Here is a 26,199-nt window from a genome sequence, read left to right on the forward strand (position 1 = left end):
GAACATACTGCCTTTGCCCCTGTACCAATCCTGGCTAACTCCATATTTTACCCACCTTTCTCTGTTCAGTATTGTGTGTCACTCATTTTTGATCAGAACTGTTGTTATAAACTTCTAGTTTTTGTACATTATAAATCTTGTGAATCCCTTCTTGAAAACTACATTGTACACACCTTGTAAATATGCTTGTCTCATTAGTGTTTTTTTTAATCTATGTAAGCATCCATTTTTGCTGTATATGTAATTTTGCATATATCCAATGTTTGTACCCTAATAGCTATGTATATCATAAACACTGTCAATCTTGTGAGTCCTTTCTTGAGGACTACATTGTACATACTTTGTATATATCCATGTCTCATAAGTGTTTTGTTTATACATGTAACTTGGAGCTTTTCTCCTCTGGCAGCCGCTGAAAATGGACATGTATCCAGTCGGACTATCCCGGTCAACAAATGTAAAATTAATAAATAAATAAATAAATAAATAAATAAATGTATCTGTCTTATTTTTGAAAACCATATTTTCTCTATAGTTTTCTCAATTTGTGATGTCTTATAAGTTATTTTTAAAGAATCTGTTTCTGATGATATAGCTATTACAGATCTTCTCATGTTTATTTGAAATTTCCATTAGATGGTACTGTTAGACTGTATTTACGTTTAGTATATTTCTTGAAGCCTGAAGCATTTGTTCAGTTATCATCAATCTTGTTTCATTTATTAGTCTGACATAATTTGCTGGTTTGTAATATGAAATCCTTTTCCTTATGCTTCAGTAGCTTCAGACATCCTGTCTTTTACAACTGCATATAATTAAATTTACAAATATCTTAGTCTTGGCTTTTAGAAAATAATTTTTTGTAATGAAATTCCCATATATCTTAGTTATATTCGCCTTTCTCCTGTGTTTTTAATTGTTGTTAGTGGTTGCACATTATCTAGACATGAAGGCAGCTGTCTTCTTTTCTTCCAACTTCTGCTGCAAAGACTCCATTTTTTGTAACATGAAAGACTGTGAGAAAATACTGGTTAAAGTAAACTGAACTTAACTGCTTACCAAAGTGGTCTACAAAGTAGCCAAAGTACAGACAGCTCTAGAGGCATAGAGACATAGAGGCCTGATTATGGTCCAGGCAACCAGAATTTGATTAGCAGCTTGGGCCCCTGCCAGAGCAGGCATGGAAGAAATGGTAGCCTCATACTGGGGGGTATGGTGGAGCTGGCTTTGCCCTTCCTCAGTCCCTCATAGAAGGACCAGCAATAAAAATGTAAGGCCTGAGAGTAGGCATTAGGCTGACCAAGTCACTACTTTATGGTAACCTTCAATGTGAGGGTGCAGAGGCAAGCATTCATGCACGGAAGGCACTGGGGACCTCAGTAGTGATGCAGATCACATGTTTCCCTCCTCAGGGGTGGGATGAGAGCTATTACAAACTTCCTCATTGTTGTGATACCAGTGAGGGCATGAAGCACCATCATGGCTGCCTGAATGATAGCCTCTCTGCACAGCTGTTGGCCTGTACGGAGTGAAACTTTAGCACCAAGAAAACATCAGTTTGGAACAGGAATGTGATATAAAAGAACTTGAGCAAGAGGGTGTGTATAAATATTTGGGAATTGATGAAGGATAAACAATAAAACATGAACAAACAGCAATGACATCTAGGAGCAAAGTTCAAACTATGAACTGATTTGCTTGTCCTGTCCTAACTTACAGTTTTGGAGTGATAGACTGGCCCCAAAAGGTATTGGATAGGTTTGACAGGAAAACATGAAGGCTGATTCATGCTCATCAAATGATTTATAAAAATCAGTGCATACCAAAACTATATTTTCCCAGTTCTGAAGGAGGTATGGGGCTCCTTGAAATTGATTGCATGTATAGGTCTGCAAACATGGAACTGATTACATATCTGCTGACCTCAAAAGACCCAAATGCAGTGAAAGTTTTGAAACATGAGGAGAATAAGTCTAGAATTACTTCAATGTTTAGTTTATAAGAAGCATGTCTGTGTCAAGCAGGAATGGAAATCAAACCAGAAGTAGATAAAAATCAGGTATCAACTGAATGTGCCAAAAAACGAAAGAATATAAGGTGAAGGATCAGATGAGAAGGCAAGAAATGTGGAAAATGCATAAATATAGTTCAAGTATAAAAAATTCTTGGAACAACCTCATGTTGATCAGAAACAAATGCAGGAATGGTTAAGGAGAGGTGAATTTAATCCAAAAGATTAAAGGTTAATATTGGCAGCCCAAGACAGTGGACTAAGTACACTTTAGTTAACAAAGTCCATTGAACATGTGGGAGAAACAGACACATGTATTTTTTTTAAAACAGAATTGGAAACAGTTGCAAATCTTGTTGCTGGTCGTGATATACTAATAGCAGAAAGCCTGTATACTGAAAGGCATAATAATGTGGCAAGACTGTTGCATTGGGGATTGTGCAAACAGTATAATATTGAAGTAGCTGAGAAGCATTGGAAACATGAGTCACAAATCATTATAGAAAATTATCAAGTTTATATCATGGGATCACCCATTACCAAAAGTTCAAAATATAGATGCAAGAAAAACAGATATAGTAGTTCATGAAAAGAAGACAAAGGTAGCATTGATCGTCGAAACTGGTATACCCAGTGACTACAGTGTCTTATGTACAGAAAGAGACACAAAGTAATAGAATTCCAGAATTTGCGGATAGAAATGAGGGCAATGTGGAAGAAGGATACCCAGACAGTTCCAGTAGTAGTAGGAGCAATGGGTCATACAAAATTACAATCACACTTAGATATGTAACCAATACATGTAACTCTGTATGAATTGCAGAAGGAGTCATTACTGGGCATATTGCAGGTGCAACAAAGAGCACTTCTGGCCAACATCAAAGATTGAAAAAATATTAATTTCATGAACTTGAATTATACTTCAGATTAAAAATGGGCTCCATTCCTGTCATGGTATTAAAAACGCAAAAGACTTGGAGAAATCAAAAATGGGTGAAATTAACAGTGCCGGAGGACACATGGGCTGTGCAAAGTGGAGAATAACATTTGTGATCAGTAAGCACAGGGATAAAGCATTTAGAAAAATAAACAGCCAGTCTACAACAACGTCCATCTTTATTCTGCAGCTTAATAGCTGAGGTTCCAGTTTACTTCCTACCAGGACATAGAAATTGCATTAAATAAACCCTCGTTTGGGCTAGCCACTTAGAGCTGAGCTGGCCTAGTGGTGTATATTGCATAGATAGCTCTCTTGAAATTTAGGCTAGCTTGTTGGAATCAGCTTCCACCCAATATAAACAAGTCCCAGATTAAGTTGAAAGTGTATGTTTTTGTAGAATTTGAATATAAATCCTTCAGAGACAATAACTAATATCTAACAATAGCATACATCCTGAGGTGAAATAGCATATTAATAATGATAATGTGAAAATATAGGAAATATACTTGTGTAAATATGTATATACTATATATTTGTATATATATATATATATATATATATATATATATATATATATATATATATATATATATATATATGTGTGTGTGTGTGTGTGTCTTCATCTACATAACTAAATCTGTCTATCTATGCATTTATATATATAGCTGGGCATTTAAAAACACTAACAGTTGTGATTTTGTTCTCACTTCCAACCATGGACTATGGAATACTTCATTATTAAGCAGACATAAAATCTCCTTTAATACCTCATCTACTGTATACTGAAATAGAAGCCTGAGGATGACATGACTGTACTGAATATGTAAAGATTGACCACTAAGTACACAAGTAAAACTAGCTGGTTTTCTAATTTAGGTAAGCTGAAGTCACTAAACTGCAAGGTACCTTTGGTGTCATTAATATCTTCATTTTTTTTACATTTTTAAGTAGTATATGCACGTCTGAGAAATTTTCAACACCATTATTTTCTGACCACTTTGAAGAAATACAGACTCTCTTTGCAAAAGTCTTCATTTTAAAACCTAGTCTGTTACCAGTAGTGGCAGATGATTTGCATTGTATTTTGTGTGGCCTGGAGGAAAAGAACAAGCATAAGGGATTTGCTTTAACTGCATGACAAGCACATTGGTAAGTAATACACTCACTGAAAATAAGACTGATCAGTTGAAAAGAGACTGATATGACATTGTACAGCTCCTTTTATTTCTTGCATTCCTTAACCGCATACTGCGATCAATATGTTTATTGAACTTCAGTGCAAAACTGTTTTTGCTCTTTATGTGTAGTTACTTTGTTTGCTAGGATTGATCAAATAACTTTCTCAGATTGTATGCCTAGAAGCTGCTGCAAACAGTATTTTATCAAGCAGCTGCCATTAACAATCTTTTCCCTGGCAGTTTCTAATGTATTCTTCTGTAAGGGAAAAGGGAGCCCTACCTTTTATAATTTCTACGTTTTTATTGCTGCATATCTACAACTGCTGTAAAACAATGTTTAAGCCAGCAGCAGAAAGGAATAAGAATGGAAGATCAAACGTATATCACAGTTAGCATGTTTTAAAATAGAGAGAAATACCTTCAGGAGTATCATCTATCTGAATCTTTTGAGCCTTTTTTATTGAATAAGAATAAGGTAGTGTTACTTTTACACTACAGCTATCTAGCTAGTGTTAACAAAGATGTATGGAAGTTTAGAGCAGAAATTTAAAGATATGAATTCCTGACTGGCTTCAGCTTATTTGCTTATTTTGTAACTTTCAGCAAGTCTGTTAATGCAGGGTGTCCTTGTAAAGAAGGCAGTTGTGATTAGTGGCTTTCCTATTTAAATATAATTTTTTAAAAAGTAAGTAAATTGTAAATATGACTCATCTGATACATGTCCTAAAACACAAGCTAACTGGCTCACCAAGCAGGCAGGCAGAAATTCTCAGCCTGAGGAAAACTTATGGAGTAAAACATGTATGACTATGGAAGTCTGTATAATGCTTTGTGGTATGAACAACTTTGTGATGTTATTAAAGGGATGTCTGTTACAATTGTTAACAAGGGCAAAGTAAAACATGGATATTAATTGTTTTTAACCTTCGCAACAGGCCTGTGTTCGACAGTAGCTGGACAGTGATTAAGGAGCAGATCCTAATGGACACCATGATTATAAAAGGACTCGATTCAGATACTTCGTACCAGTTCAGAGTGCGGGCAGCTAATGAGCATGGCCTTAGTCCTCACAGCAGCATCAGCAAACCAGTAAGAACAATGAGTAAGTACAACCATCATATTCATAGCTTTTGTTAAAAGGCAGTGTATCTGATGCCATTGCAGACACAAAGCTTGGGAATCATACTAGATCATAAATCTTGTGTGATCACCATGGTGAGTCATGAGTGAGGAAATACACTGCGCTTGTCTTGTGAACAAAAGTTGCTTTTTCTTCATTATATACAAGCACACAGGAGTCTGTTGATTAACTCTGTTACTGTTAGTCTATTTTATTGCCATTTGTACAAAATATAAGGCCAGTTTAATGATAGGCCTTTTCAGTTGTATAAAACACATAGAATTTACTCTTACATTCTAGAAATAGCATGACAGTTTAATACATTCATTCCAAAAGCATCATTTAATGTAAACCAACTACTGTACATATACATGCAGCCCAATAATGATTTAATGGTGTGCACACATTTAAAAAGGTTTCAATGCATATGCACACATATACACACATCTGTCTTTCTATCTATCTGTTTATCTATCTATCTATCTATCTGTTTATCTATCTATCTATCTATCTATCTATCTATCTATCTATCTATCTATCTTTGTAACAAGTTGGTCCTGGCAATAGTATATGATGAAAACATAAATGTTTATATGAGACAGAGTAAAGATATTTTATTTGTCACATCTCTAGGCATGTCATGCATTTATCAATATTCTTTATTTGTAACCACTCAATCACCGTATCTCACTCCTATTAACTCACTCACTCCCATTTATACAAAAAAAAACAGGAAGAAAAAAACACAGAAAAGTTTGTATACTGGGTGCACAAATACTGTACACACAAACAGTGCAAAAATAATCTTATCACATGACATACAACTCCTAGAAATGAAACTGCTATTAATTTGAAGAAATAAAATGAAAACTTACATCATAATTACAATAGAACCCCCAATAAAAACTTAAGCTACTTACATAAAGTCATATCTAGTTTTATAACATAGCTATGTCAAATGGGATCTTTGGCAATTCTCCATTGGAAGACAAAAGAAAAATTTGCATAGACAAAGCTGTCTTTGTTACGAACACACACACACACACACACACACACACACACACACACACACACACACATGGTGCAAGCAGGCTTCAAAATCATTTAAGCACTTGATTGACACTTCCACCCAATATCACAAATTTTATCAATTACTGAAGTAATGGCATATAAACAGAAGTTACCTTCAACCCACCCTGTGCAAACTATGCATTTACAACATTTAATAAAATAAATGGAGGACTCTAACTCAACCTTACAAAAAATTTACAGAAAAAATAGTTAAATAGAATACATTGTGCCCTGTTTGTGTAAGAAAATAACAAATACTGTGTACATAGGAATTGTAACTTTATTATATATCATACAACTATTCCCTAAACCTAGTACATGATATTTCATTTATCACAACATTCTATGTCATATTGCATACTTCTCTCTCTATGTGTGTGTTTGCATTTATATGAACTGTTTATTTTATATATATATATATATATATATATATATATATATATGTGTGTATATATATATATATATATATATATATATATATATATATATATATATATATATATATATAAAATATTTTTGTACTACAGTAAAAAATATTAAACCCGTCTTAAAGAAACTGAAAAATAAGACCAAATGCTGGTTTTGCAGAGGACTGAAACAACACATTTTCTTAAAAATTCCATTCAGCTTATTAGAACTTGACAAACTGTCGTCGCTATATATTAAATAGGCTGGAAGGATAGTGCTTACAAGATAACTTTGTACTACCATCAGTTTATATACAGTATTTAACCATTTCAAAGGGGCATGATCTATTACCAAATTGAAGTGCCTATGTAATAAACAGTGCTTTAATGTATAGAAGGCCTACTTTATGACCAGATACTTTCTCTTTCTCTGGAGATATACTTCTTTCTCGGCATTACTCCACATTCTGATGATATAGCACATAGGATGTTCCTCATCTTGAATGTTTTGGAATACAGTACCTAGATGGCATACTCAAGTAAAATCAGAAGTAATTGATACAGTTCATTTGAAATGATCTCTGTTGGTTCTTTGAATGTTGTATCTGCAACAACAGACCATTTAACTTTAACAGTAGCTTTCTCTCTTATAAAATCAGACAAAAGGCAAGCAGTAGTCACTAAATTATACTCAGATTTTCAATAGTGCATACCTAGACCAAGAAAAGCCTTCACCTGTCCCTTATTTAATTGTTTTAGTTTTTATGGCCTCCATTTTCTATGCATGGGCTTGCCACCCCTCTTTCTATAAGGTATCTCAAATACTTGTCTTACACCAGGCCCATGGTGCAGCAGTTAGCATTGTCACCTCACAGCAAGAGGTTCTCCCATTCGATTCTTGGCTGGAGGGCCTTCTGTGTGTTGTCTGCATGTCCTCCCCACAGTTGAGTGACATTAATGACATGCAGATAGGTGCGTGCGTGAATGACCGTGCCTTCTTTGAGGTTGGGCATTGGGCTGGCACCTCGGCACCATAAAAATCCACTGCCAATCATTAGCGGACCGGAGTTCCATTGTGGCCAACCCTAACAGTGAAAAACCAAAGGACATAGTAGTAGTAGTAGTAGTAGTAGTAGTTTTCCCAATCAAGCCTTCCTCTACAGTTCAGGTAATTTAGTTCATGATATTTCAGTCTACAGTCTCCAGATGGGCTGAATCCCAGAACAATGAATAACTGAGCCTGTCCTTTAGGCATGCAGCAGCAGTATGTCATGAGTTAGTCTTCAATATTTTATCAATCATCTTCTAAATGAAACTTTGCTGGAGCTCAATGTCAGTCATATTGTAACACTGTAAACTGAAGAGAGTGTCTGGGATTCCAGTGTTCTCTTATTTTCAGAGGAGGTAAGTGGTAGCTACCAAATATCCCTTTATCAAGCTAGGTAGTGTCAAGTGTCTGTCGTTTTCTAGGTGCTCTATAACTCATCAGTTCTGGGCATGTGATAGCTAGCAGGCTGGGAAATGCTATTCTGCTCCCTAAGGTCATTCAAATCTAATACTTTTATCAGGTTTAGATATTAGCCCCATCAGGCTGCTCCAGTCACTCTGTGACTCTTCCATCATGTCTGGTTTTAACATTTATTGAACTTTTTCACTTTCTGTTTTTCTTTGATAATTGTACTCTGTAAGATCTCAATCTAACCTTCAAAATGGATGTCTCCATGTTATGTTGTATCAGTTTAGTTATCCCAGGCATTTCTGAGAACAATACTTTATATCTTGAAAGGAATTCTCTTACTTACTGTTTTTGTACTTTTGACAGGAATTCTTCTAACTACAGCTGTGGATAAGCTCCCTAGTTTCTCCTTATGATCTTAGCTTGCAAACTCTCTATAGACTTCTTTACTTCCTTCTCTGGCTTCAGTACATTAGTGAGATAGAGTTGCTCTGTCTTTCTCTTTTCTGACTCTCTAGTCTTACATTTTACTGTATTTATTCTCTGCATCACCTCAAATTTCCAGTACCATTTGGTCAGAACTTTGTTTTCCATGGAAGATGATAGCACACATACCTGGTCTCCTGGAAATAAATTATGTAAGTCAGACATTTTTATTATAGACCCAGTGTTGTATTTCCTGGGCTAGCTTCTTGTGCTCCCTTACTAAGACCATTAACAGCTTGTCTATCCAGTAAACTGATATAGCATTTTATCACACTTTTGAGTGGTATCTGTTCTTTTTCCCAAGTTTCCTTAGCAATGGCAAAGACGGGTAAACACAATTGAAGTTTATGGCACTTTTCCGATTCCAGACAGTAACTGAGGTAACAGCTGCCTACCTTTCGATCTGCAGCCATAACTATTCTTAGTATGGATTTCAGTGTTTTATTAATCCCCTCTACTAATCAATCCTTCTGCAGATTGTAGACTGATGTCTTCAACTGTTTGACGTTAAAGCATGGACACAACTGAAGCAGTATCCCTGACAAAAGGGAGTTCCTCTGTTAGTAACTACCTATTTAGGAATTATTTGGCACTAGCCATAGCCTTTGTTTTGTGGAAAATCACTGCATTTAGAAATTGGAGCTATAGTCTATTATGTTTCATATGTTCTGATAGTCATTGCTAGATTTTACTAGCAGTCCCAGAATGTCGTAGCAATATGTTTGTCCCAGAATGTCGTAGCAATATGTTTGTCCCAGAATGTCGTAGCAATATGTTTGTCCCAGAATGTCGTAGCAATATGTTTGTCCCAGAATGTCGTAGCAATATGTTTGTCCCAGAATGTCGTAGCAATATGTTTGAATAGTACCTCTGCAATAAGCAGTGCAATCAACAGAGTTGTATATCCACAATAGGGTGTCATTTTCCAGCATTCTGGACAGGAAGCCTTACCATAAATATCTGGTTAGTACTCTTGCCTTAGTTTTGTCCATCCTCTCATTATGTCCCATCACTTGACTACGGGTTAACTTCATTATGATTGCCCAGTAAGAGTCTGACAGTAGTAACTTTATGTCATGATTGTGTTAAAAGACTCAAATGCTGAAATCAAAATTGTCAGTAGAAATATTAATAATTCTGAGATATGGAGATGATACCACTCTAATGGCTAGAACTGGGGAAGAACTAAAGAGTCTGTTGATGAAGATAAAAGCAGAGTGTTGAAAAGAGCGTTTGCTACCCAAAATAAATAAAATTATATAATCTAACTCACACAATTATTTGTCAGTAGATGGGGAAGAAATGGCAGCAGCAACAGATTTTATTTTCCTGGGCTCAAAGATCTCTGCAGGTAGTGAGTAACAGCATGGAATTCAAAATGTTTACTTTTTGGAAGGAAAGCTATGCCAGATCTGCATAAAATATTAAAGAGCAACAGTATGACATTGTCTGCAATGTTCTGTAGAGTCAAAGCTACAGGTTTCCAAGCAGTACTATACAGCTGTGAGATCTCAACTAGAAGTAAGGCTATGAACCAAAACACTGATGCTTTTCAACTGTGGTGTTAGAGAGAACATTTTGGTAATTCCATGGACTTCAAGAAAATTGGACAAGCCAATACTTAAGGAAGGGGTAACGGCAAAACTAAAGCTCACATTTTTCCCTAGACGGTGCAAAGACAGGATTCACTATAGAAGACATTGATGGTGAAAAAGATCAAAGTGAAAGAAGAAGAAGGAGGAACCAAAGGCTAAAGTGGCTGGACAGCATTACTGAAGTACTGCGCTTGGCTGGTCCTGAGTGGGATTTACTGTCTTGTGGGCATCAGAGCTTACTTTTCAGGACATAAAAGGAATTATGTGGCCAGTTATCTCACTCTTAGCAATTTATGCCTTAGTAGTATTTAATATAAGATTTTTGGTCTCACAATAATCCTTATCCCTGGGCCCTTACCCTTAGACATCACATCTGTTCTTTGAACCAGAGAAGTGCTAATGTTTTTCTAGCACTGGAGAGATACCATTTCATGACAGAAAAACCCAGGCTATAGACTGTATATAGAGTTGTATACTTAAAATGTATAAGATGTAGGTTTGCTCTATTAAGCCACCATATGACTGGCTTCATTTCACTGCTCTCCCTTCCCATTTTCCACCCCCATATTATTTAAATTACAACCACTAACCCCTCCCACCCCATTACAACTTTTTCTTATTCTTTACTCTTTCACCCAGCTTAATGGTCCTTCATATTTTCTGTACATACTCCTTACAATAAATGCCATATTCATTCCTACCCTGTCTCCAACAAGTCTGATACTTCACATACCCCCACTCTTATTACTCCAGAACATTAATGCATTAATATTTTACTAAATCATTTCTACATGCCATTAATGCAAAACCAGAAATCTGTGAGTATAAAAGCACTACTTTAGATCACCTGTATCCTACTAACGCCTTAAAAGGGAGCTTACTATCACACTTATCATTTCCTCTATAATAATGGTGTGCTCTGCAATCCTCTCACTGTATTTATCTCTTATCTCTCTCTCTCTCTCTCTCTCTCTATATATATATATATATATATATATATATATATATATATATAAAACTTAATTTTGGTCTGTAGTGAAATGTTGACTATCACTGATTTGACATTTCAGTATATCGAACACAACATAGATTTGATAGAAATGTCAAAATATATTGAGAAAAAAAGTGTTTTGTAGGGGGCAACTTCCCTGCACCACCCCCCCCCCCCCCACCCATGGCTGTGCCTCCATACTCCCATTAATTAAGTATACTATCTCTGTCAAAAAAATAAGTGTTTTGCAGAGGGACAAGTTCCTTGCACCCTTTATGGATGTGCCCCCCATGCCCACTAATTAAATATACTATCTCTGAGATTGTATACACTGCAGAATAAAAAATATGCCCTACTCTACTGTTAGTGATCTTGCACAAACAGCCAGCAATGCACCCAGAACCCAAACCCATGCACACAGACACATACAGCTGCATACATTCACACACAAATGCACAAACACATGCACACACTCACACATATGCCCAGATTTGCACACATCCAAACACACACACACACACACACACACACACACACACACACACACACACACACAAATGATCCATTTTTACTTGATTTTGCATGCATCAACCAAACAAGTTTGATGTAACACAGAACCAAGTGAAAATTCACCACCTAAAATTCTGACAAATAAAAGGCACCCACTTAATTTACCTACACTCCCATTTCAGTTCTCCCACATTACCTAATTGTGCATGAGTACTTTATTTATACACTTAAACCATGTGTCTCACTTAGCTTCATTGATATTGATTCCCCTGCAAAGGGTAGTTCTAAACAAAATTTGTCATCTATTTACTTCTTTTTTGGCTTACACATACATGAGTTGAAGAGTTTGCCTTGTTACGCTGTGCTTGCCATTAGAAAAAGAAGCTCAGAACTCACAGTCTCTTGCTTTTGTCATTTTTAATACTTACTTGGCTCTGAGGGTTCCCATTTAAATGCACTGCTAGTTTCTGTGCTTGTGTTTCCTGTAAGCCTCTGTGCTGACCTCTGTCTTGTATCGACACTTACTTCAGAGTTTCCTTTCCGTTTACTTTCAATTCCTATGATAGCATCTTTTACCATTTGGGGCATTATTTTGATATCAGACAGAATCCTTTTTACTGTCTAATCACGGCCACATCCTATCCCCTTTTGTATCTTCTATACCAACACCCATCTCTTGGTTTGATTTTGGATCTTTATATTTGAGAAGGCCAACCCACTTAGGTCCTTAACCATGAATTATCTTCTGTTTCTCCTTTCTCCCTTTCCACTTTACTAAAAAAAAACTGTACTAGAATCTCCTTGTGTTCTGACTGAGTCTGCTACTCAGCTAATAAGTATATTTTTTAGCACTTTAACTGTTCAGAGTTGAATAAAACAATAACTGAATTCAGTTCAGAATACAGTTTGAGTAAATTGCATTTATTTAAAATGTATTTGCTTTAATATTGCTACACACTCGATTGTGCTAGCTTGCACTGCACTTGAATTGTTTTTAGTGCTGTTTTAGCTGCTATTCTGTAAAAAAAAAAAAAAAATTCTAAGCTTGTTTCCTGCCATTCCTAGTCTAGTCCAGATAAAGATTTGCTGTATCCAGGATTGTTTGTAAGCTTCTAAGCCCCACAAGCCTTTTTGTGTTGGAGAGAAGCCTTCTAGCTTGTCAGTGGGAGTGGTAAGCACTAGGTAGCCTATCTACCACAAGAGGAGTGGTTTCTGGTCCAGAAATTGTAGTTTATTGGCTGTTTGGACAGTTTTCCATCTCTTTCAACTTTCTGGTTTAAAAGCCTGCATTTGCACTTGTTTCATGCCTTTCCTGTAACTAGTCTAGTCCAGATACAGATTTGCTGTATCCAGGACTGTTTGTAAGCTTCTGAGCGGTGCCAAAGTCTGCTCTTCAAATTTTCCCTTAGATCTGATAGTTCTCTCCTCTCCTGCATTTTTACTAGCTTATTAGTCTAGTACTTTAGCAGACTTCTTGTAGGAATTATTGTAGCATACAAAAGTGCTACCAACAATAAACGTTCTACAAGGAAACAGCTCCAGTACTTATTATTAATGCCACCACTCCAGGTATGTCTAAATGTCAGTTCCCTGTGCTTTCTCCTATTAACTTGGTGAACTTGGGCATCCTGAGGCAATGTAGCAACTGCCTCATATATACCAACAACCCTCTCCTCTTACCTCCCAACACTCATACTTGCGAGAGATGCACTTATATATCCAAACTGGAAGCCAGGCACTGAATAACTGATCAAGAGGAGAAGGCCAACACTTGCACCACACCACATGGAACACACAGCCCTCCAGAACACACACCAGCACTGCCTTCACATAAAAACACAAACCACACACCCACCTTTGTGGTGGCTCTCAATAAAAATCTACCCAAACAGCAGAGACCTCCAAGGCAGAAATGCACTCAATCACCACAACACAACACTAATCATGGGACACATAACTCTCCTAAACAGTGTGCCACTCAACCAAAGCCCCTAAGGCAAAACAGCATGCCCAACACACTAGTCATAGGTGACTCAATAGTGAGGCACACTGATGTCCCACTTACTAGGTTGAATAAGGAGAAAGTAACAGACAGCTGCTTGTCAGGTGCCAGGATCCACTACATAATTCACGCACTAAGGTCCCTCAACAACAAGTACAAATATGATTCTGTCATTGCACATGTGCTTGTGAATGGCCTGAGACACACCTATCTAAACTACATGAAAAGAGACATGGAGAAGCTCTCAGATTATGTAGCCCAGGCAGGTATGACCCTAGCCCTGAGCAGCATCCTACCATCACTCAGAATTATACCACAGTACAAGCAGAAAATGATTGATTTCAACAACTGGCTAAGTTTCTGGTGTCATTCTAAAGGGATCCAGTATCTGTCTGCTGGGATGACATGACTGACAGACCTTAATGTTTTGCCAGAGATGGCCTGCATCTGTCACCCCTGGGCTTCTGGATCCTGGCCAAGGCTCCTTTTTTAGGCAGTGTTCCAAAGACCAAATTACTACAGTAACAGCTGCAAACAAATGCAATCTGAGGGTTCTGCTGCTCAACGCTAGAAGTCATAACTCAGAGACTGTCCATGTTATGGAATAGACTTCCCATACATGTCAAACAGAGCACCTCACTGGCCCTCTTCAAGAGAAATCTTGATGAGTGGATGGGAAATAGAAAATTCCCCCCAAGGATCACTTCAGTGGCTCTACTCGACAGAGGCACTGGGAACTAAGGTTGGGTGGCACAATGTCAGGCTAATCCTATGGGCTAGGCTTGTAAAGGCTCCAGGGCCATTAGCCTAGTACACACCCATGAACCTATGAACCTATATGAGTGTCACTGCCTTGCTGTCTCCCCCATACAATTACTGAATCTGTGTATCAAGTTGCTGTTCTACCCATTTCATCTGAAGTGTATCATCTCGGCACATTGTGCCTGTGGATTCTCCCTCCTCCCACATTTTCCATAGTACCAACACTCATATAGTGAGTGAGGAGTCAATGACCTTCACTTGAGGTTAATGACTATTTTCGGCAAAAGTGCTGTAGTTAGCAACAGGAAAAGCTTTTCACAAGTGCGCATCAAACAGGAAAAAGATCTTAATGAGGAGAGAAAAGGCATTAAATAAGTATTGCAAATCTATCGGACATTACTGCTAATAATTAGTGAATCTGGGACAATCCCAAAATTGTGATCCCAAATTTCTCTAGTCTCAGTGTCCTCACACCAGAAGCATAATGAAGAAATGTTTGGGAAGTTGCCAGCTATTCCTTTTGGAGCTAAACAAGGCATTAAAGGGATTTCCAGGTAAATAAAGGCAACTTTAAGGGGTAGTGGTGTACCTAAAGGAGTCTGGAGGATAGTGTGCAGTTGTACATCATTTAAGGGGTGGCCATCTTGTATTTAATGTAACCTAATTATGTGTTTTGCTTGCATAACAGTGCAGGTTCAGTTTTTTTGCCAGGGGATGTTGGGTGGAAACAGACTTGTAAGAGTTTCAAGTGGCTGGAGAAGTAACCTTGAAAGGTGACAGTGTAATAACATACTTCCATAAGTGATTGAGAGAAAGTATATAATAAAATTAGTATCCATGAAAACATTGAGAAATTTAAGGTAGAGCATGTCTGCACCCAATTAACCATGGTTTGGAATACTCTTGAGTAGTTTATAGACTTTATTCAATATATTATCAGAAGCAAAATGGATATCTACAAGCAGGATTACAATCCAAGTGACCATGATATGAAGTATAACAATGAGCATAACATGCAAAAAATTTTGCAAAGAATTATTAATATTCAACAAAGACGTGATACTAACACAAGACTGGTAATGACTGAACCATTCACACCTACAAGGACTTTGACTGTAGCTTTTCACTTTTTTATTATGGGAAGGATTGCTTATTGTTTTGGTAGTTAGTATTGCTAGCTCAAGATTTACTGATAAGGCTATGCAGGTATCCCAGTTTAAGTATGAGTTCAATCCTTTATATCATGACCTGGCATTACCTTCACATTTACAGTCCACTTCAGATCTGTATTTAGCTGAGGAACAGTGAAAAACATTGGTCTTCTGACTGTCATTGGGAATTGTGTTTCATGGAGTTCCAGCTCTATTTAATTAATGCAGGCATACATGACTAGAACACAGTGCCTCTAAAACACATGTACACTTTTATGAAGGAAATCCTATCTCTCATTAGTAGGTATAAACACCAAAGCTTGTTTTATGGAATTCTTTCCATCACCAAGCTTAAATAACTATCTGTACACAAAAGCCAGGTGTTATAATCACTGGCTGTGCAGGACTTTTTTTGTCCTCTAACATAACCTTACATCCATACTGGGAGGAAGCATCTCTTGATTTCAGTTTCTATGGCCATGACAATTTCATCTGAGCCACAAAGGAGGCAAATTAATTTTAGGCAAGATGATCCCACTGGTTAGAAGTTTTTTTAGCAGGCCCTGCAAAAAACATATTTCTCCCTCCAAATCAGGATTGTGAATGAAAATTATGGTAATGTATAAAAAAAAACTTAATGAACCTAAATCCTAAGTTTAATTTTATAAATACACCTTTCTTGTGATGACTGCATGCTGGAGATTATCTTTACTGCAAATACAATACCTGGTTTTGCTAAACTTGAGTGTCTTTGGGAGAATACTGCTGGTTCATAGGTTCATAGGTTCATACTAGGCTATCTGCGCCACCCCTTTAGTATGGGGAACTATACCCATTATTTTGCTGTGCCTCTGTCGAGCAGTGACACTGAGGTAATCCCTGGGGTATATCTGCGATCTGTGTATTACTATTTGTGTTCACAACTCCGTCTTATACCATGTTATTTCTTCCAGTTCTGAAGAGAAGATTTTAGTTACAGAGCTTAGTGGTGTACTCAAGGACACCACAATTAGACTTGTAGATTGTTACCGCAATCCACGGCAGACCCTGAATAAACAAGTTAAAATTTTGACAAACATAAACCCAACCTTGTGTAAACCAACCATCATTCTAGCTAACTTTAGTTTCCCCTCTATGAACTTGTCAGCTAGCAAGGGAACATTTGTTCAGATACAGAATTCCTAGATGTAATGGCAAAAAACAAACTTCACACAATTAGTGACATTTTCCATAACAGGCAGAAGCTTACTGAATTTTCTGCTTGTTAACTCAGCAGGCCATATTATCAATATTTAAAATCTTCCAGGTCTTTGGAGTTCAAACCATGGTGTTCTTGAATTCAAATTTGTATCAGGTGGGTCATGTTACCACTCATACAATAGATTTGGGTGTAACTCATGAAGAGAGACACTATGAAAGAAAATTGTGCCACCTTTGTGCTGTACGTGGCTTATATGGATGGGGTATATTTGAGACTGTGTAAACTAAGAGAATATAAATGTCTCACTCAGAAATCCAATAGTTGTTGTTGTGTCTTTTGGCTTTTCCCGGTTAGGGTCGCCACAGCAGAACTCTGGTCCACTAATGATTGGCAGTAGATTTTTACGTGCTGCGTTGCCCGCCCTGACGCACAATCTTCAATGAAGGTACGCCCATTTATGCATGTCTCCACACAGAAGATGCTCTAGCTGAGAATCGAACAGGACATCTTACTGTGAGGCGACAACGCTACTGCAGCACCACCACCACAGATCCAACAGTAATAAATGTAATTTTCCCCTTGGTATGCTAGTATAATACGAGTACACATTATAGCAAAGCAGCACATGCAATGGGTTCTGCAAGAACCACAAAACTGTACGTAATAAAACATTTGAAAATATAGCTGCTTGAAAACTTTTAGAGCATGCAATTACAAGTGCCATATCAATGAGTGAGAAAAATGTGTCATTCATGATAGGCAACAATAAGACATTTTATAAGTATGTTAACTTTCAAAAGAATTGCATTGATGTGTTGGGACGTTTATTGGTTCATAATACACTAGTCAGAGACCACCAGCACTATAGTGAGTGGGTCTTAATGCATTAGTCAGCGACCACCAGCACTATAGTGAGTGTGTCATAATACTCTAGTCAGCGACCGCCAGCACTATAGTGTGTGTCATAAGGCACTAGTCAGCAACCACCAGCACTATAGTGAGAGTGTCATAATGCACTAATCAGCAACCACCAGCACTATATTAAGTGTGTCACAAGGCACTAGTCAGCAACCAGCAGCACGATAGTGTGTGTCATAATGCACTAGTCAGTGACCACCAGCACTATAGTGAGTGTGTCATAATGCACTAGTCAGCGACCACCAGCACTATAGTGAGTGTGTCATAATGCCCTAGTCAGTGACCACCAGCACTATTTTATTTTTATTTATTTATTTTATTTTACATTTGTTGACTGGGATAGTCCGACTGGATGCATGTCCATTTTCAGCGGAGGCCCGGGGAGAAAAGCTCCAAGGGTAAGCAGATACAGCATTACATAATAACAGCATTACATATTACAAGCAGACTATTTACAGAGATTACATAAGTAAGCAAGTTAAACAAGTTCCACAGGTTAGAGTTTATCCTGAGCGTAAATCAGGATTAAATTAAATTACACAGTAAGCTGGTTAACAGATTTTTACACATTCTAGAGAGAATTAGCCAGGCTTAATACATTGACATAGCCAGTTAAGTGACAAATGTTGTTTGAGTCTAGTTTTAAATTGACCTAAGGTGGAAAGTAAGGAATGTATCAGATGGAAGAGAGTTCCAGGTTCTACTTACAGAATTTGCAAAGAGAGAGTCACCGGCTGTGTTATTAATTTTGTTCGTCTGAATTAGTAGTTTGTTAGAGATCGAAGTGGTCTAGGACTGTTATATGGGGTGATAATATTTTTAAGTGCAGGAATATTGTCCGGATTATAGAGGATTTTATAGACCATAATCAGTTGGTTATACTGGATTAGGCTGGGTAGTTCAAGCCACCCAAGCTGATTTAGATTGATGCAATGATGTGTCCTAAAAGGCAGCCCAGTGGCAAACCTGGCAATGTGGTTGTAGCAAATTGAGAGTTTGTTAAGGACAGCCTTGTTTAAATTCGAGAGTAGAGGGGATGCATATAGAAGGGTTGAAAGAAGGTGAGAGTGAGCTATGGCAATTTTAGCTGGAGGGGATAGGAAGGCTTTTATTCTGTAAAGTGATCCTAGTTTTTTATTGATGGTTTTGATAGTTTGGTTAACATGACGGTCAAATTTTAGATTATTATCTATGATGACACCTAATAGTTTTGTAGAGGGGTAAGGGGAGATTATTGTGCCATCATCTGAATTCATGGTAAAAGTGAAAGCGATAGACCTATGTGTCGGTGAAAATAACAACATTTTAGGTTTTTTAGGATTTAGGATCAGACGATGTTCATTAAGCCAGTTTTCTATTGTATTAAAGGTAGTCTGGGTAGCTGACCATAACTCTATTACAGATATGGCCGAGCAAGTCAGAGTAGAGTCATCAGCATATTGGATACAGCTGACTTTTGGGATGACAGTATAAAGGTTGTTAATGAAGATGGAGAACAGCAAGGGCCCTAGTACAGAGCCGTGTGATACTCCAAGGGCGTTAGGTAGAAGGTTAGAAAGTTTGTTCTGCTAGAGGACAGCCTGCTGTCGACCAGTCAGGTAGGATTGAAACCATTGAAGGGCTCTAGTATCTAGAAAGAGTGTTTGCAGGGTGTGGATTAAAAGTTGGTGATCAACCATTTCGAATGTCTTGGAAAGATCCAAGAAGAGAGCTGAGGATATATAATTATTGTTGCTATTATGGTTTATGGTGTAGGTCAAGGCTAGGAGGGCTGAAGTAGTGCTGTGATGAGGATGGAAGCTATGTTGAGTGTCTGCCATAAGGTGATTCTGGATTAGGTGGTGCATGAGTTGTCTATGAATACATTTTTCCATAATCTTTGCAAGTGGAGAGAGTATAGCTATTATAGGTTCATAGGTTCATACTAGGCTATCTGCCCTAGGGCATTTATAAGCCTAGCCAGAGTGTGTATGGCTTTCGCCACCCATTTTAAATTAATTTTGCTATGCCCTTTTTCGAGGATAGTATACTGTGCCTCTGTCTAACAGTGACACAGAAGTGATACCAGGGGTAAACCTACGATCTCCCATCCACTCATCAAGATTCCTCTTGAAGAGAGTCAATGAGGGACTCTGCCTAACCTGGACTGGGATTTTATTCCAGAGTGAAGGGAGCCTCTGGGTTATGAATCTGTCCCTCCAGCATGTCCTATTTATTTCAGTGCTGAGGTTCAAGTCCCTCGAGCACGTAGCTCGATGGGATTTGGATTTTCTGAGGTGCAGCATGTCCATTAATTCGGATTGACATGGCTTTATATGTCAGGCACAGATCGCCTCTGAGCAGGCGGTATGCCACTGAGTAGAGCTGGAGTTTCTTTAACCGGGCAGCATACGGCATCTGTTTGAGCCCCTTGATCCTCTTGGTGAGGTACTTTTGGGGTCTTTCCAGTTGCTGCAGATGTCTGGTAAGGTACATCCCAAAAGGGCATTGTACTCAATTATGGGCCTGATGAGGGATGAGTAAAGAGGCACGATGACTTCCTGATCTAGATGTGAATCCCTTCATGATTAGGTGGGCTATATAAAATGTTTTTCTAACCACTTTGGCCACGTGGTTGTCAAATGAGAGATTGCTATCAACTTGGGTCCCCAGGTCCCTAATTACTTCTTCTGTACTTAATGGATTACCACCTATGTGGTAATTTGTGGGCACTTTGTTTTTGCCAAAGGGGATGACTATACACTTTTTGGCGTTTAGCTTGAGGCCATGGCTCTGGAACCAGTTGTCTGTTTCTATGAGGCCCTTTTGGAGGATGCTTGTGTCGGCTAGAGAGTCTATTATGGCGCCCAGTTTGCAGTCATCTGCGAACTTGGTCAGCCACAGTCCTTCCATGTTGGCCTGCACCTCCGAGAAATATATACTGAACAAGAGAGGTCCCGGGACTGAGCCTTGTGGGACGCCACTTGTAACTGGTTTGGAGTCTGACATGGCTCCAGCTATTCTAACCATGTGGGTTCTGTCCTTGAGCCAGTTTGCAACCCATCTAGTGACATAGGGGTTTATATTTAAGCTGGTGAGCTTATCTATAATGCCCGAGTGGGGTATTGTATCGAAGGCTTTTGCGAGGTCCAAGTAGGATGTGTGGACCACCTTCCCCTTGTCAATGGCCTTGGTGACTGTTTCAAAGAAATTGACCAGGTTTAAGAGGCAGGATCTGCCCTTAACAAAGCCGAACTGGGTAGGATCCAGTGTCTGTAGGTCCGCAATATCTTTATTTATAAGGTCCATGATGATCCTTTCCATAGCTTTGCAGACCAAGCTAGTGAGACTTATGGGGCGATAGTTTCCAGGATCCGTTGAGGCACCACCTTTGTGGAGAGGGACCACTGTTGCTGTACGCCACTCTTTGGGCTTATTGGCCTATAACTGGAGAATTCAGTAGAGCTGCCTCCTTTGTGAAGTGGGATTACATAGGATATTTTCCAGATGGTGGGAATTTTAGCTTCTACTATGGTTCGATTGATTAGTATTGAGACAGGGTAAGCTATAGCATCAGCTGATCTTTCTAGGTACTCGGCAGGGAGTTGATCAGCAGACAGTGTAGTGGGTTTTAATTTTTTGACTAAGGTACAGATAAGTGAAGTGGTGACTGGTTGGAAGCTGAATGCGAGTAGGTTTCTAGGGGTGCTACTTTCAGGACCAGGGGAGCTAGGAGGTAGTTGGCTAGCTAAGGCTTGAATTGTTTCAGTAAAGAATCGGTTAAAACTGTCAGAAACATCTTCAGGGGTTTTATCAATAATAGCAGCAGGGATTGGGGTTGAAGTTTGTCCAGGATGTAGTAGGTTATTTAAACCTGCCCAAAACGTCTGAGGGTTATTTTGATTTACTGTCTGTAAATTACAGTAGTATTGTTTTTTGTCTTGTAAAATGGATTTTTTAGTTTCGTTCCTGGATTGCCTGTATTTAATGTGATCTTGGGGGTCTTTAGAAGAACGCCATAAAGCCCATGCTTTGTTTCTATGGGTAATTTTGAGTTTAGACTCTTTAGAAAGCTATGGCACAGTTTTTGCCTTTGTTCTCTTTGAACAAACAGGTGCATGCAAATCAAGGATCTCAAGGAATCTGTTGTTAAAGTATGCTACTGCTTCCTCTAAGGGAAGGTGTTTTAGAATAGACCAATTACATGAGTTTAGTTCTTGTTGGAATTTGGCAGGGTACATTTTTTATTGTTTCTAACCTTTCTGAGTAAGGGTTGTTGGGAATGAATGGCTTTGTGCTTAATTACATATGTGAGAAGGTGATCGCTTAGGCCATCAGGGAGGGTACCAGAGGTGTACAGTTGGGGGTGTCTATTTATGAGTACCCAGTCAAGTATGCTTTCTTTTTGGTTGGGTTTACCTATCCTGGTAGGGGTGGATATGATTTGTGTAAATGCATGCAGGTTAATATGGGTGGTTGGGGATTCTGAGGAACAGGTGCCCCAGTCTATGTTAAAGTCTCCAAGTAGTAGGGTTTCTTGGGGGTAGTGACATGATAGCTAGTGCAGGATATCTTCAAGTGTAGATATATTGTTACCTGGGGGAATGTACAAACAGATGATATTAAATGAGTGCATCACAATGCACTGGTCAGCAACCACCAACACGATAGTGATGTGTTATAATGCACTAGTCAGCAACCACCAGCACTACAGTGTGTGTCTTTTACACTTATTTCCACAGTCTAATATGATTTTGTAAAACTTCCATTATTAATCATACAGACTTTACTCTCAATGCACCTTGACCCCTAATATCAGAGGTAGTGGTTAAGTTGTCTGTCTTGAAAATAAAGTGCATTAGCTGAACGAGCCCTAACAAGTCTGTAGTAGTTTTCAGAAATTAACTTGCAAGATCATTAACTAAAGTAATCAATGCACTAGTGAAGGATAGTCTTATTCTGTTGACATTGAAATTAGCTGATATCATCCAAATTCACAAAGGTGAGAGAATAGACCTTGTCTATAATTATTGACCAATTAGTTTTACTTATGACATTGGTAAATCCTTTGAGAGATTCATATTGTCACTATTAAATAAGGACAACATATAGAGACCTAACTTTGACTTGTGTCAACAGTGTTTTATGCAGAGAAGGTTAACCTTATGTAGTTTAGCATACTTTTTATGAATCCATCAGTTCAGCAGTGCTTGAGGGACTTAGCATTGTGGTATTTTATTTAGATCATGCCAATGCCATGAACTCCATTCCTCATCATGTTCTTTTATGAAGTTATTGAGACCATGGCATGAATTAATGTATTACTAAATGGGTCAAAGAATGGATAGCAGGCATAAACCAGGGGTCACTGTTTAGGCAGTCACTTGAAATGGGTCTCTTTAAACAATGAGGTGCATCAAAGCTCTGTACTTGGTCCAAGTCTCCTTATTATGAGTTTCTGTTGTTTTCCAGGATCAAAAGTTTAGTAGATCTCAAAATACAGTGATGACATTAAAACTGGATCTACTGTTGCTTCCACTCAGGACCTTACTTTATTAAACAAATATGAGTCAACTATAATTGCATGGCCAAGGGTCTTATGATAAACACCTGCACTTTGGTCCCTAGATAGTACCTCAGGGCAGTCTCTTTGACAACACAGTTGTTGAGACTACCAAGAAATTCAAAGACTTGGGTAAATACATAGGCAACAGTTTATTACTTTGAGACAATGTGACAAAATTAAACAAAGTCCTTGCTAAGTGATTGGCCTCATAAGCAAATCTTTCAAAACCAGGTGTCCAACTACACTGATTGGACTATACATACCTTATGGTTAATATGTTGCTGAGTGCAACATCATGTTCTATTTTTGGGTCTATATTAGTTCATCGACAGCTTAGGTTGTTGAATCTGTAATGATCGACACCTAAGCGTCGAACTTGCAAAATCTCAGTCATTTTAGCAAATTCTTTCCTTGGGAAAGAAGTTGCTTGGCCGTTATCGGGAATTTGGCTTTTCGGCAATGTGGAGCGATCTCGGAGTTGATATATTTAGTTAGGGGGGAGTGGGGGGCATAGCCCCCCATGACGGGGGTTGAAGCCCCCCACTTTATTTAGGCTGAAAAGTTAACTTTGTTCGCGGACGGCCCTACTGAATTCTTTCCCCGAGGAAAAAATTTGCTTAAATGGCCATTCCAGATTTTGCAATTTCGACGCTTAGGTGTAGATCATTACAGATTCGACAACCTAAGCTATCGATGAACTAATATAGACCCCTATTTTTATACCAAGAGCAAGCTTGTATGTTAACTTTCAAAGGAATTGCATTAATGTGTTTGGACATTTTGTGGTTCATAATACACTAGTCAGCGACCACCAGCACTATAGTGAGAGTGTCATGATGCATTAATCAGCAACCACCAGCACTATAGTAAGTGTGTCACAAGGCACTAGTCAGCAACCAGCAGCATGATAGTGAGTGTGTCATAATGCACTAGTCAGTGACCACCAGCACTATAGTGAGTGTGTCATAATGCACTAGTCAGCGACCACCAGCACTATAGTGAGTGTGTCATAATGCACTAGTCAGTGACCACCAGCACTATTTTATTTTTATTTATTTATTTTATTTTACATTTGTTGACCGGGATAGTCCGACTGGATGCATGTCCATTTTCAGCGGAGGTCCGGGGAGAAAAGCTCCAAGGGTAAGCAGAAACAGCATTACATATTACAAACAGACTATTTACAGAGATTACATAAGTAAGCAAGTTAAACAAGTTCCACAAGTTAGAGTTAATCCTGAGCGTAAATTAGGATTAAATTAAATTACACAGTAGCCTGGTTAACAGATTTTTACACATTCTAGAGAGAGTTAGCCAGGCTTGATACATTGACATAGCCAGTTAAGTGACAAATGTTGTTTGAGTCTAGTTTTAAATTGATCTAAGGTGGAAAGTAAGGAATTTATCAGCTGGAAGAGAGTTCCAGGTTCTACTTACAGAGTTTGCAAAGAGAGAGTCACCGGCTATGTTATTAATTTTGTTAGTCTGAATTAGTAGCTTGTTAGAGGATCAAAGTGGTCTAGGATTGTTATAGGGGGTGATAATATTTTTAAGTGCAGGAGTATTGTCCAGATTATAGAGGATTTTATAGGCCATAATCAGTTGGTTATACTGGATTAGCCTGGGTAGTTCAAGCCACCCAAGCTGATTTAGATTGATGCAATGATGTGTCCTAAAAGGCAGCCCAGTGGCAAACCTGGCAATGTGGTTGTAGCAAATTGAGAGTTTGTTAAGGACAGTCTTGTTTAAATTCAAGAGTAGGGGGGATGCATACAGAAGTGTTGAAAGAAGGTGAGAGCGAGCTATGGCAATTTTAGCTGGACGGGTTAGGAAGGCTTTTATTCTGTAAAGTGACCCTAGTTTTTTATTGATGGTTTTGATAGTTTGGTTAACATGACGGTTGAATTTTAGATTATTATCTATGATGACACCTAATAGTTTTGTAGAGGGGTCAGGGGAGATTATTGTGCCATCATTTAAATTTATGGTAAAGGTGAAAGTGGTAGACCTATGTGTTGGTGAAAATAACAGCATTTTAGTTTTTTTGGGATTTAGGATCAGATGACGTTCAGAAAGCCAGTTTTCTATTGTATTAAAGGTGGTCTGGGTAGCTGACCATAACTCTATTGGAGATGTGGCCGAGCAAGTCAGAGTAGAGTCATCAGCATATTGGATGCAGCTGACTTTTGGGATGACAGTATAAAGGTCGTTAATGAAGATGGAGAACAGCAAGGGCCCTAGTATAGAGCCTTGTGGTACTCTGAGGGTGTTAGGTAGAAGGTTAGAGAGTTTGTTCTGCCAGAGGACAGCCTGCTGTCGACCATTCAGGTAGGACTGAAACCATTGAAGGGCTCTAGTATCTAGAAAGAATGTTTGCAGGGTGTGGATTAAAAGTTGATTATCAACCATTTTGAATGCCTTGGAAAGATCCAGGAAGAGGGCTGAGGATATATAATTATTGTTGCGATTATGGTTTATGGTGTAGGTAAAGGCTAGGAGGGCTGAAGTAGTGCTGTGATGAGGACGGACGCCATGCTGAGTATCTGCCATAAGGTGATTCTGGATTAGGTGGTGCATGAGTTGTCTATGAATAAATTTTTCCATAATCTTTGCAAATGGAGAGAGTATAGCTATTGGCCTATAATTGAAAAATTCAGTAGAGCTGCCACCTTTGTGAAGTGGGATTACATAGGATATTTTCCAGATGGTGGGAAATTTAGCTTCTACTATGGTTCGATTGATTAGTATTGAGAGAGGGTAAGCTATAGCATCAGCTGATTTTTCTAGGTACTCGGCAGGGAGTTGATCAGCAGAAAGTGTAGTGGGTTTTAATTTTTTGATTAAGGTACAGATAA

General features: G+C 38.3%; 1 protein-coding gene across 1 annotated transcript in view; it reads left to right on the plus strand.

Moving 5' to 3' along the window:
• LOC122792794 (pikachurin-like) overlaps positions 1–26,199 on the plus strand; it is a 698,859-nt gene that overhangs the window by 580,040 nt on the left and 92,620 nt on the right. The window contains exon 6 of the mRNA XM_044060363.1: positions 5,065–5,231. Within this exon, the coding sequence (XP_043916298.1) occupies positions 5,065–5,231 (167 nt within the window). The remainder of the gene's footprint in view (positions 1–5,064; positions 5,232–26,199) is intronic.

This window comes from Protopterus annectens, chromosome 2.part0, assembly GCF_019279795.1.
Source record: "Protopterus annectens isolate FY-2018-M chromosome 2.part0, PAN1.0, whole genome shotgun sequence".
Classification (NCBI taxonomy): Eukaryota; Metazoa; Chordata; order Ceratodontiformes; family Protopteridae; genus Protopterus; species Protopterus annectens.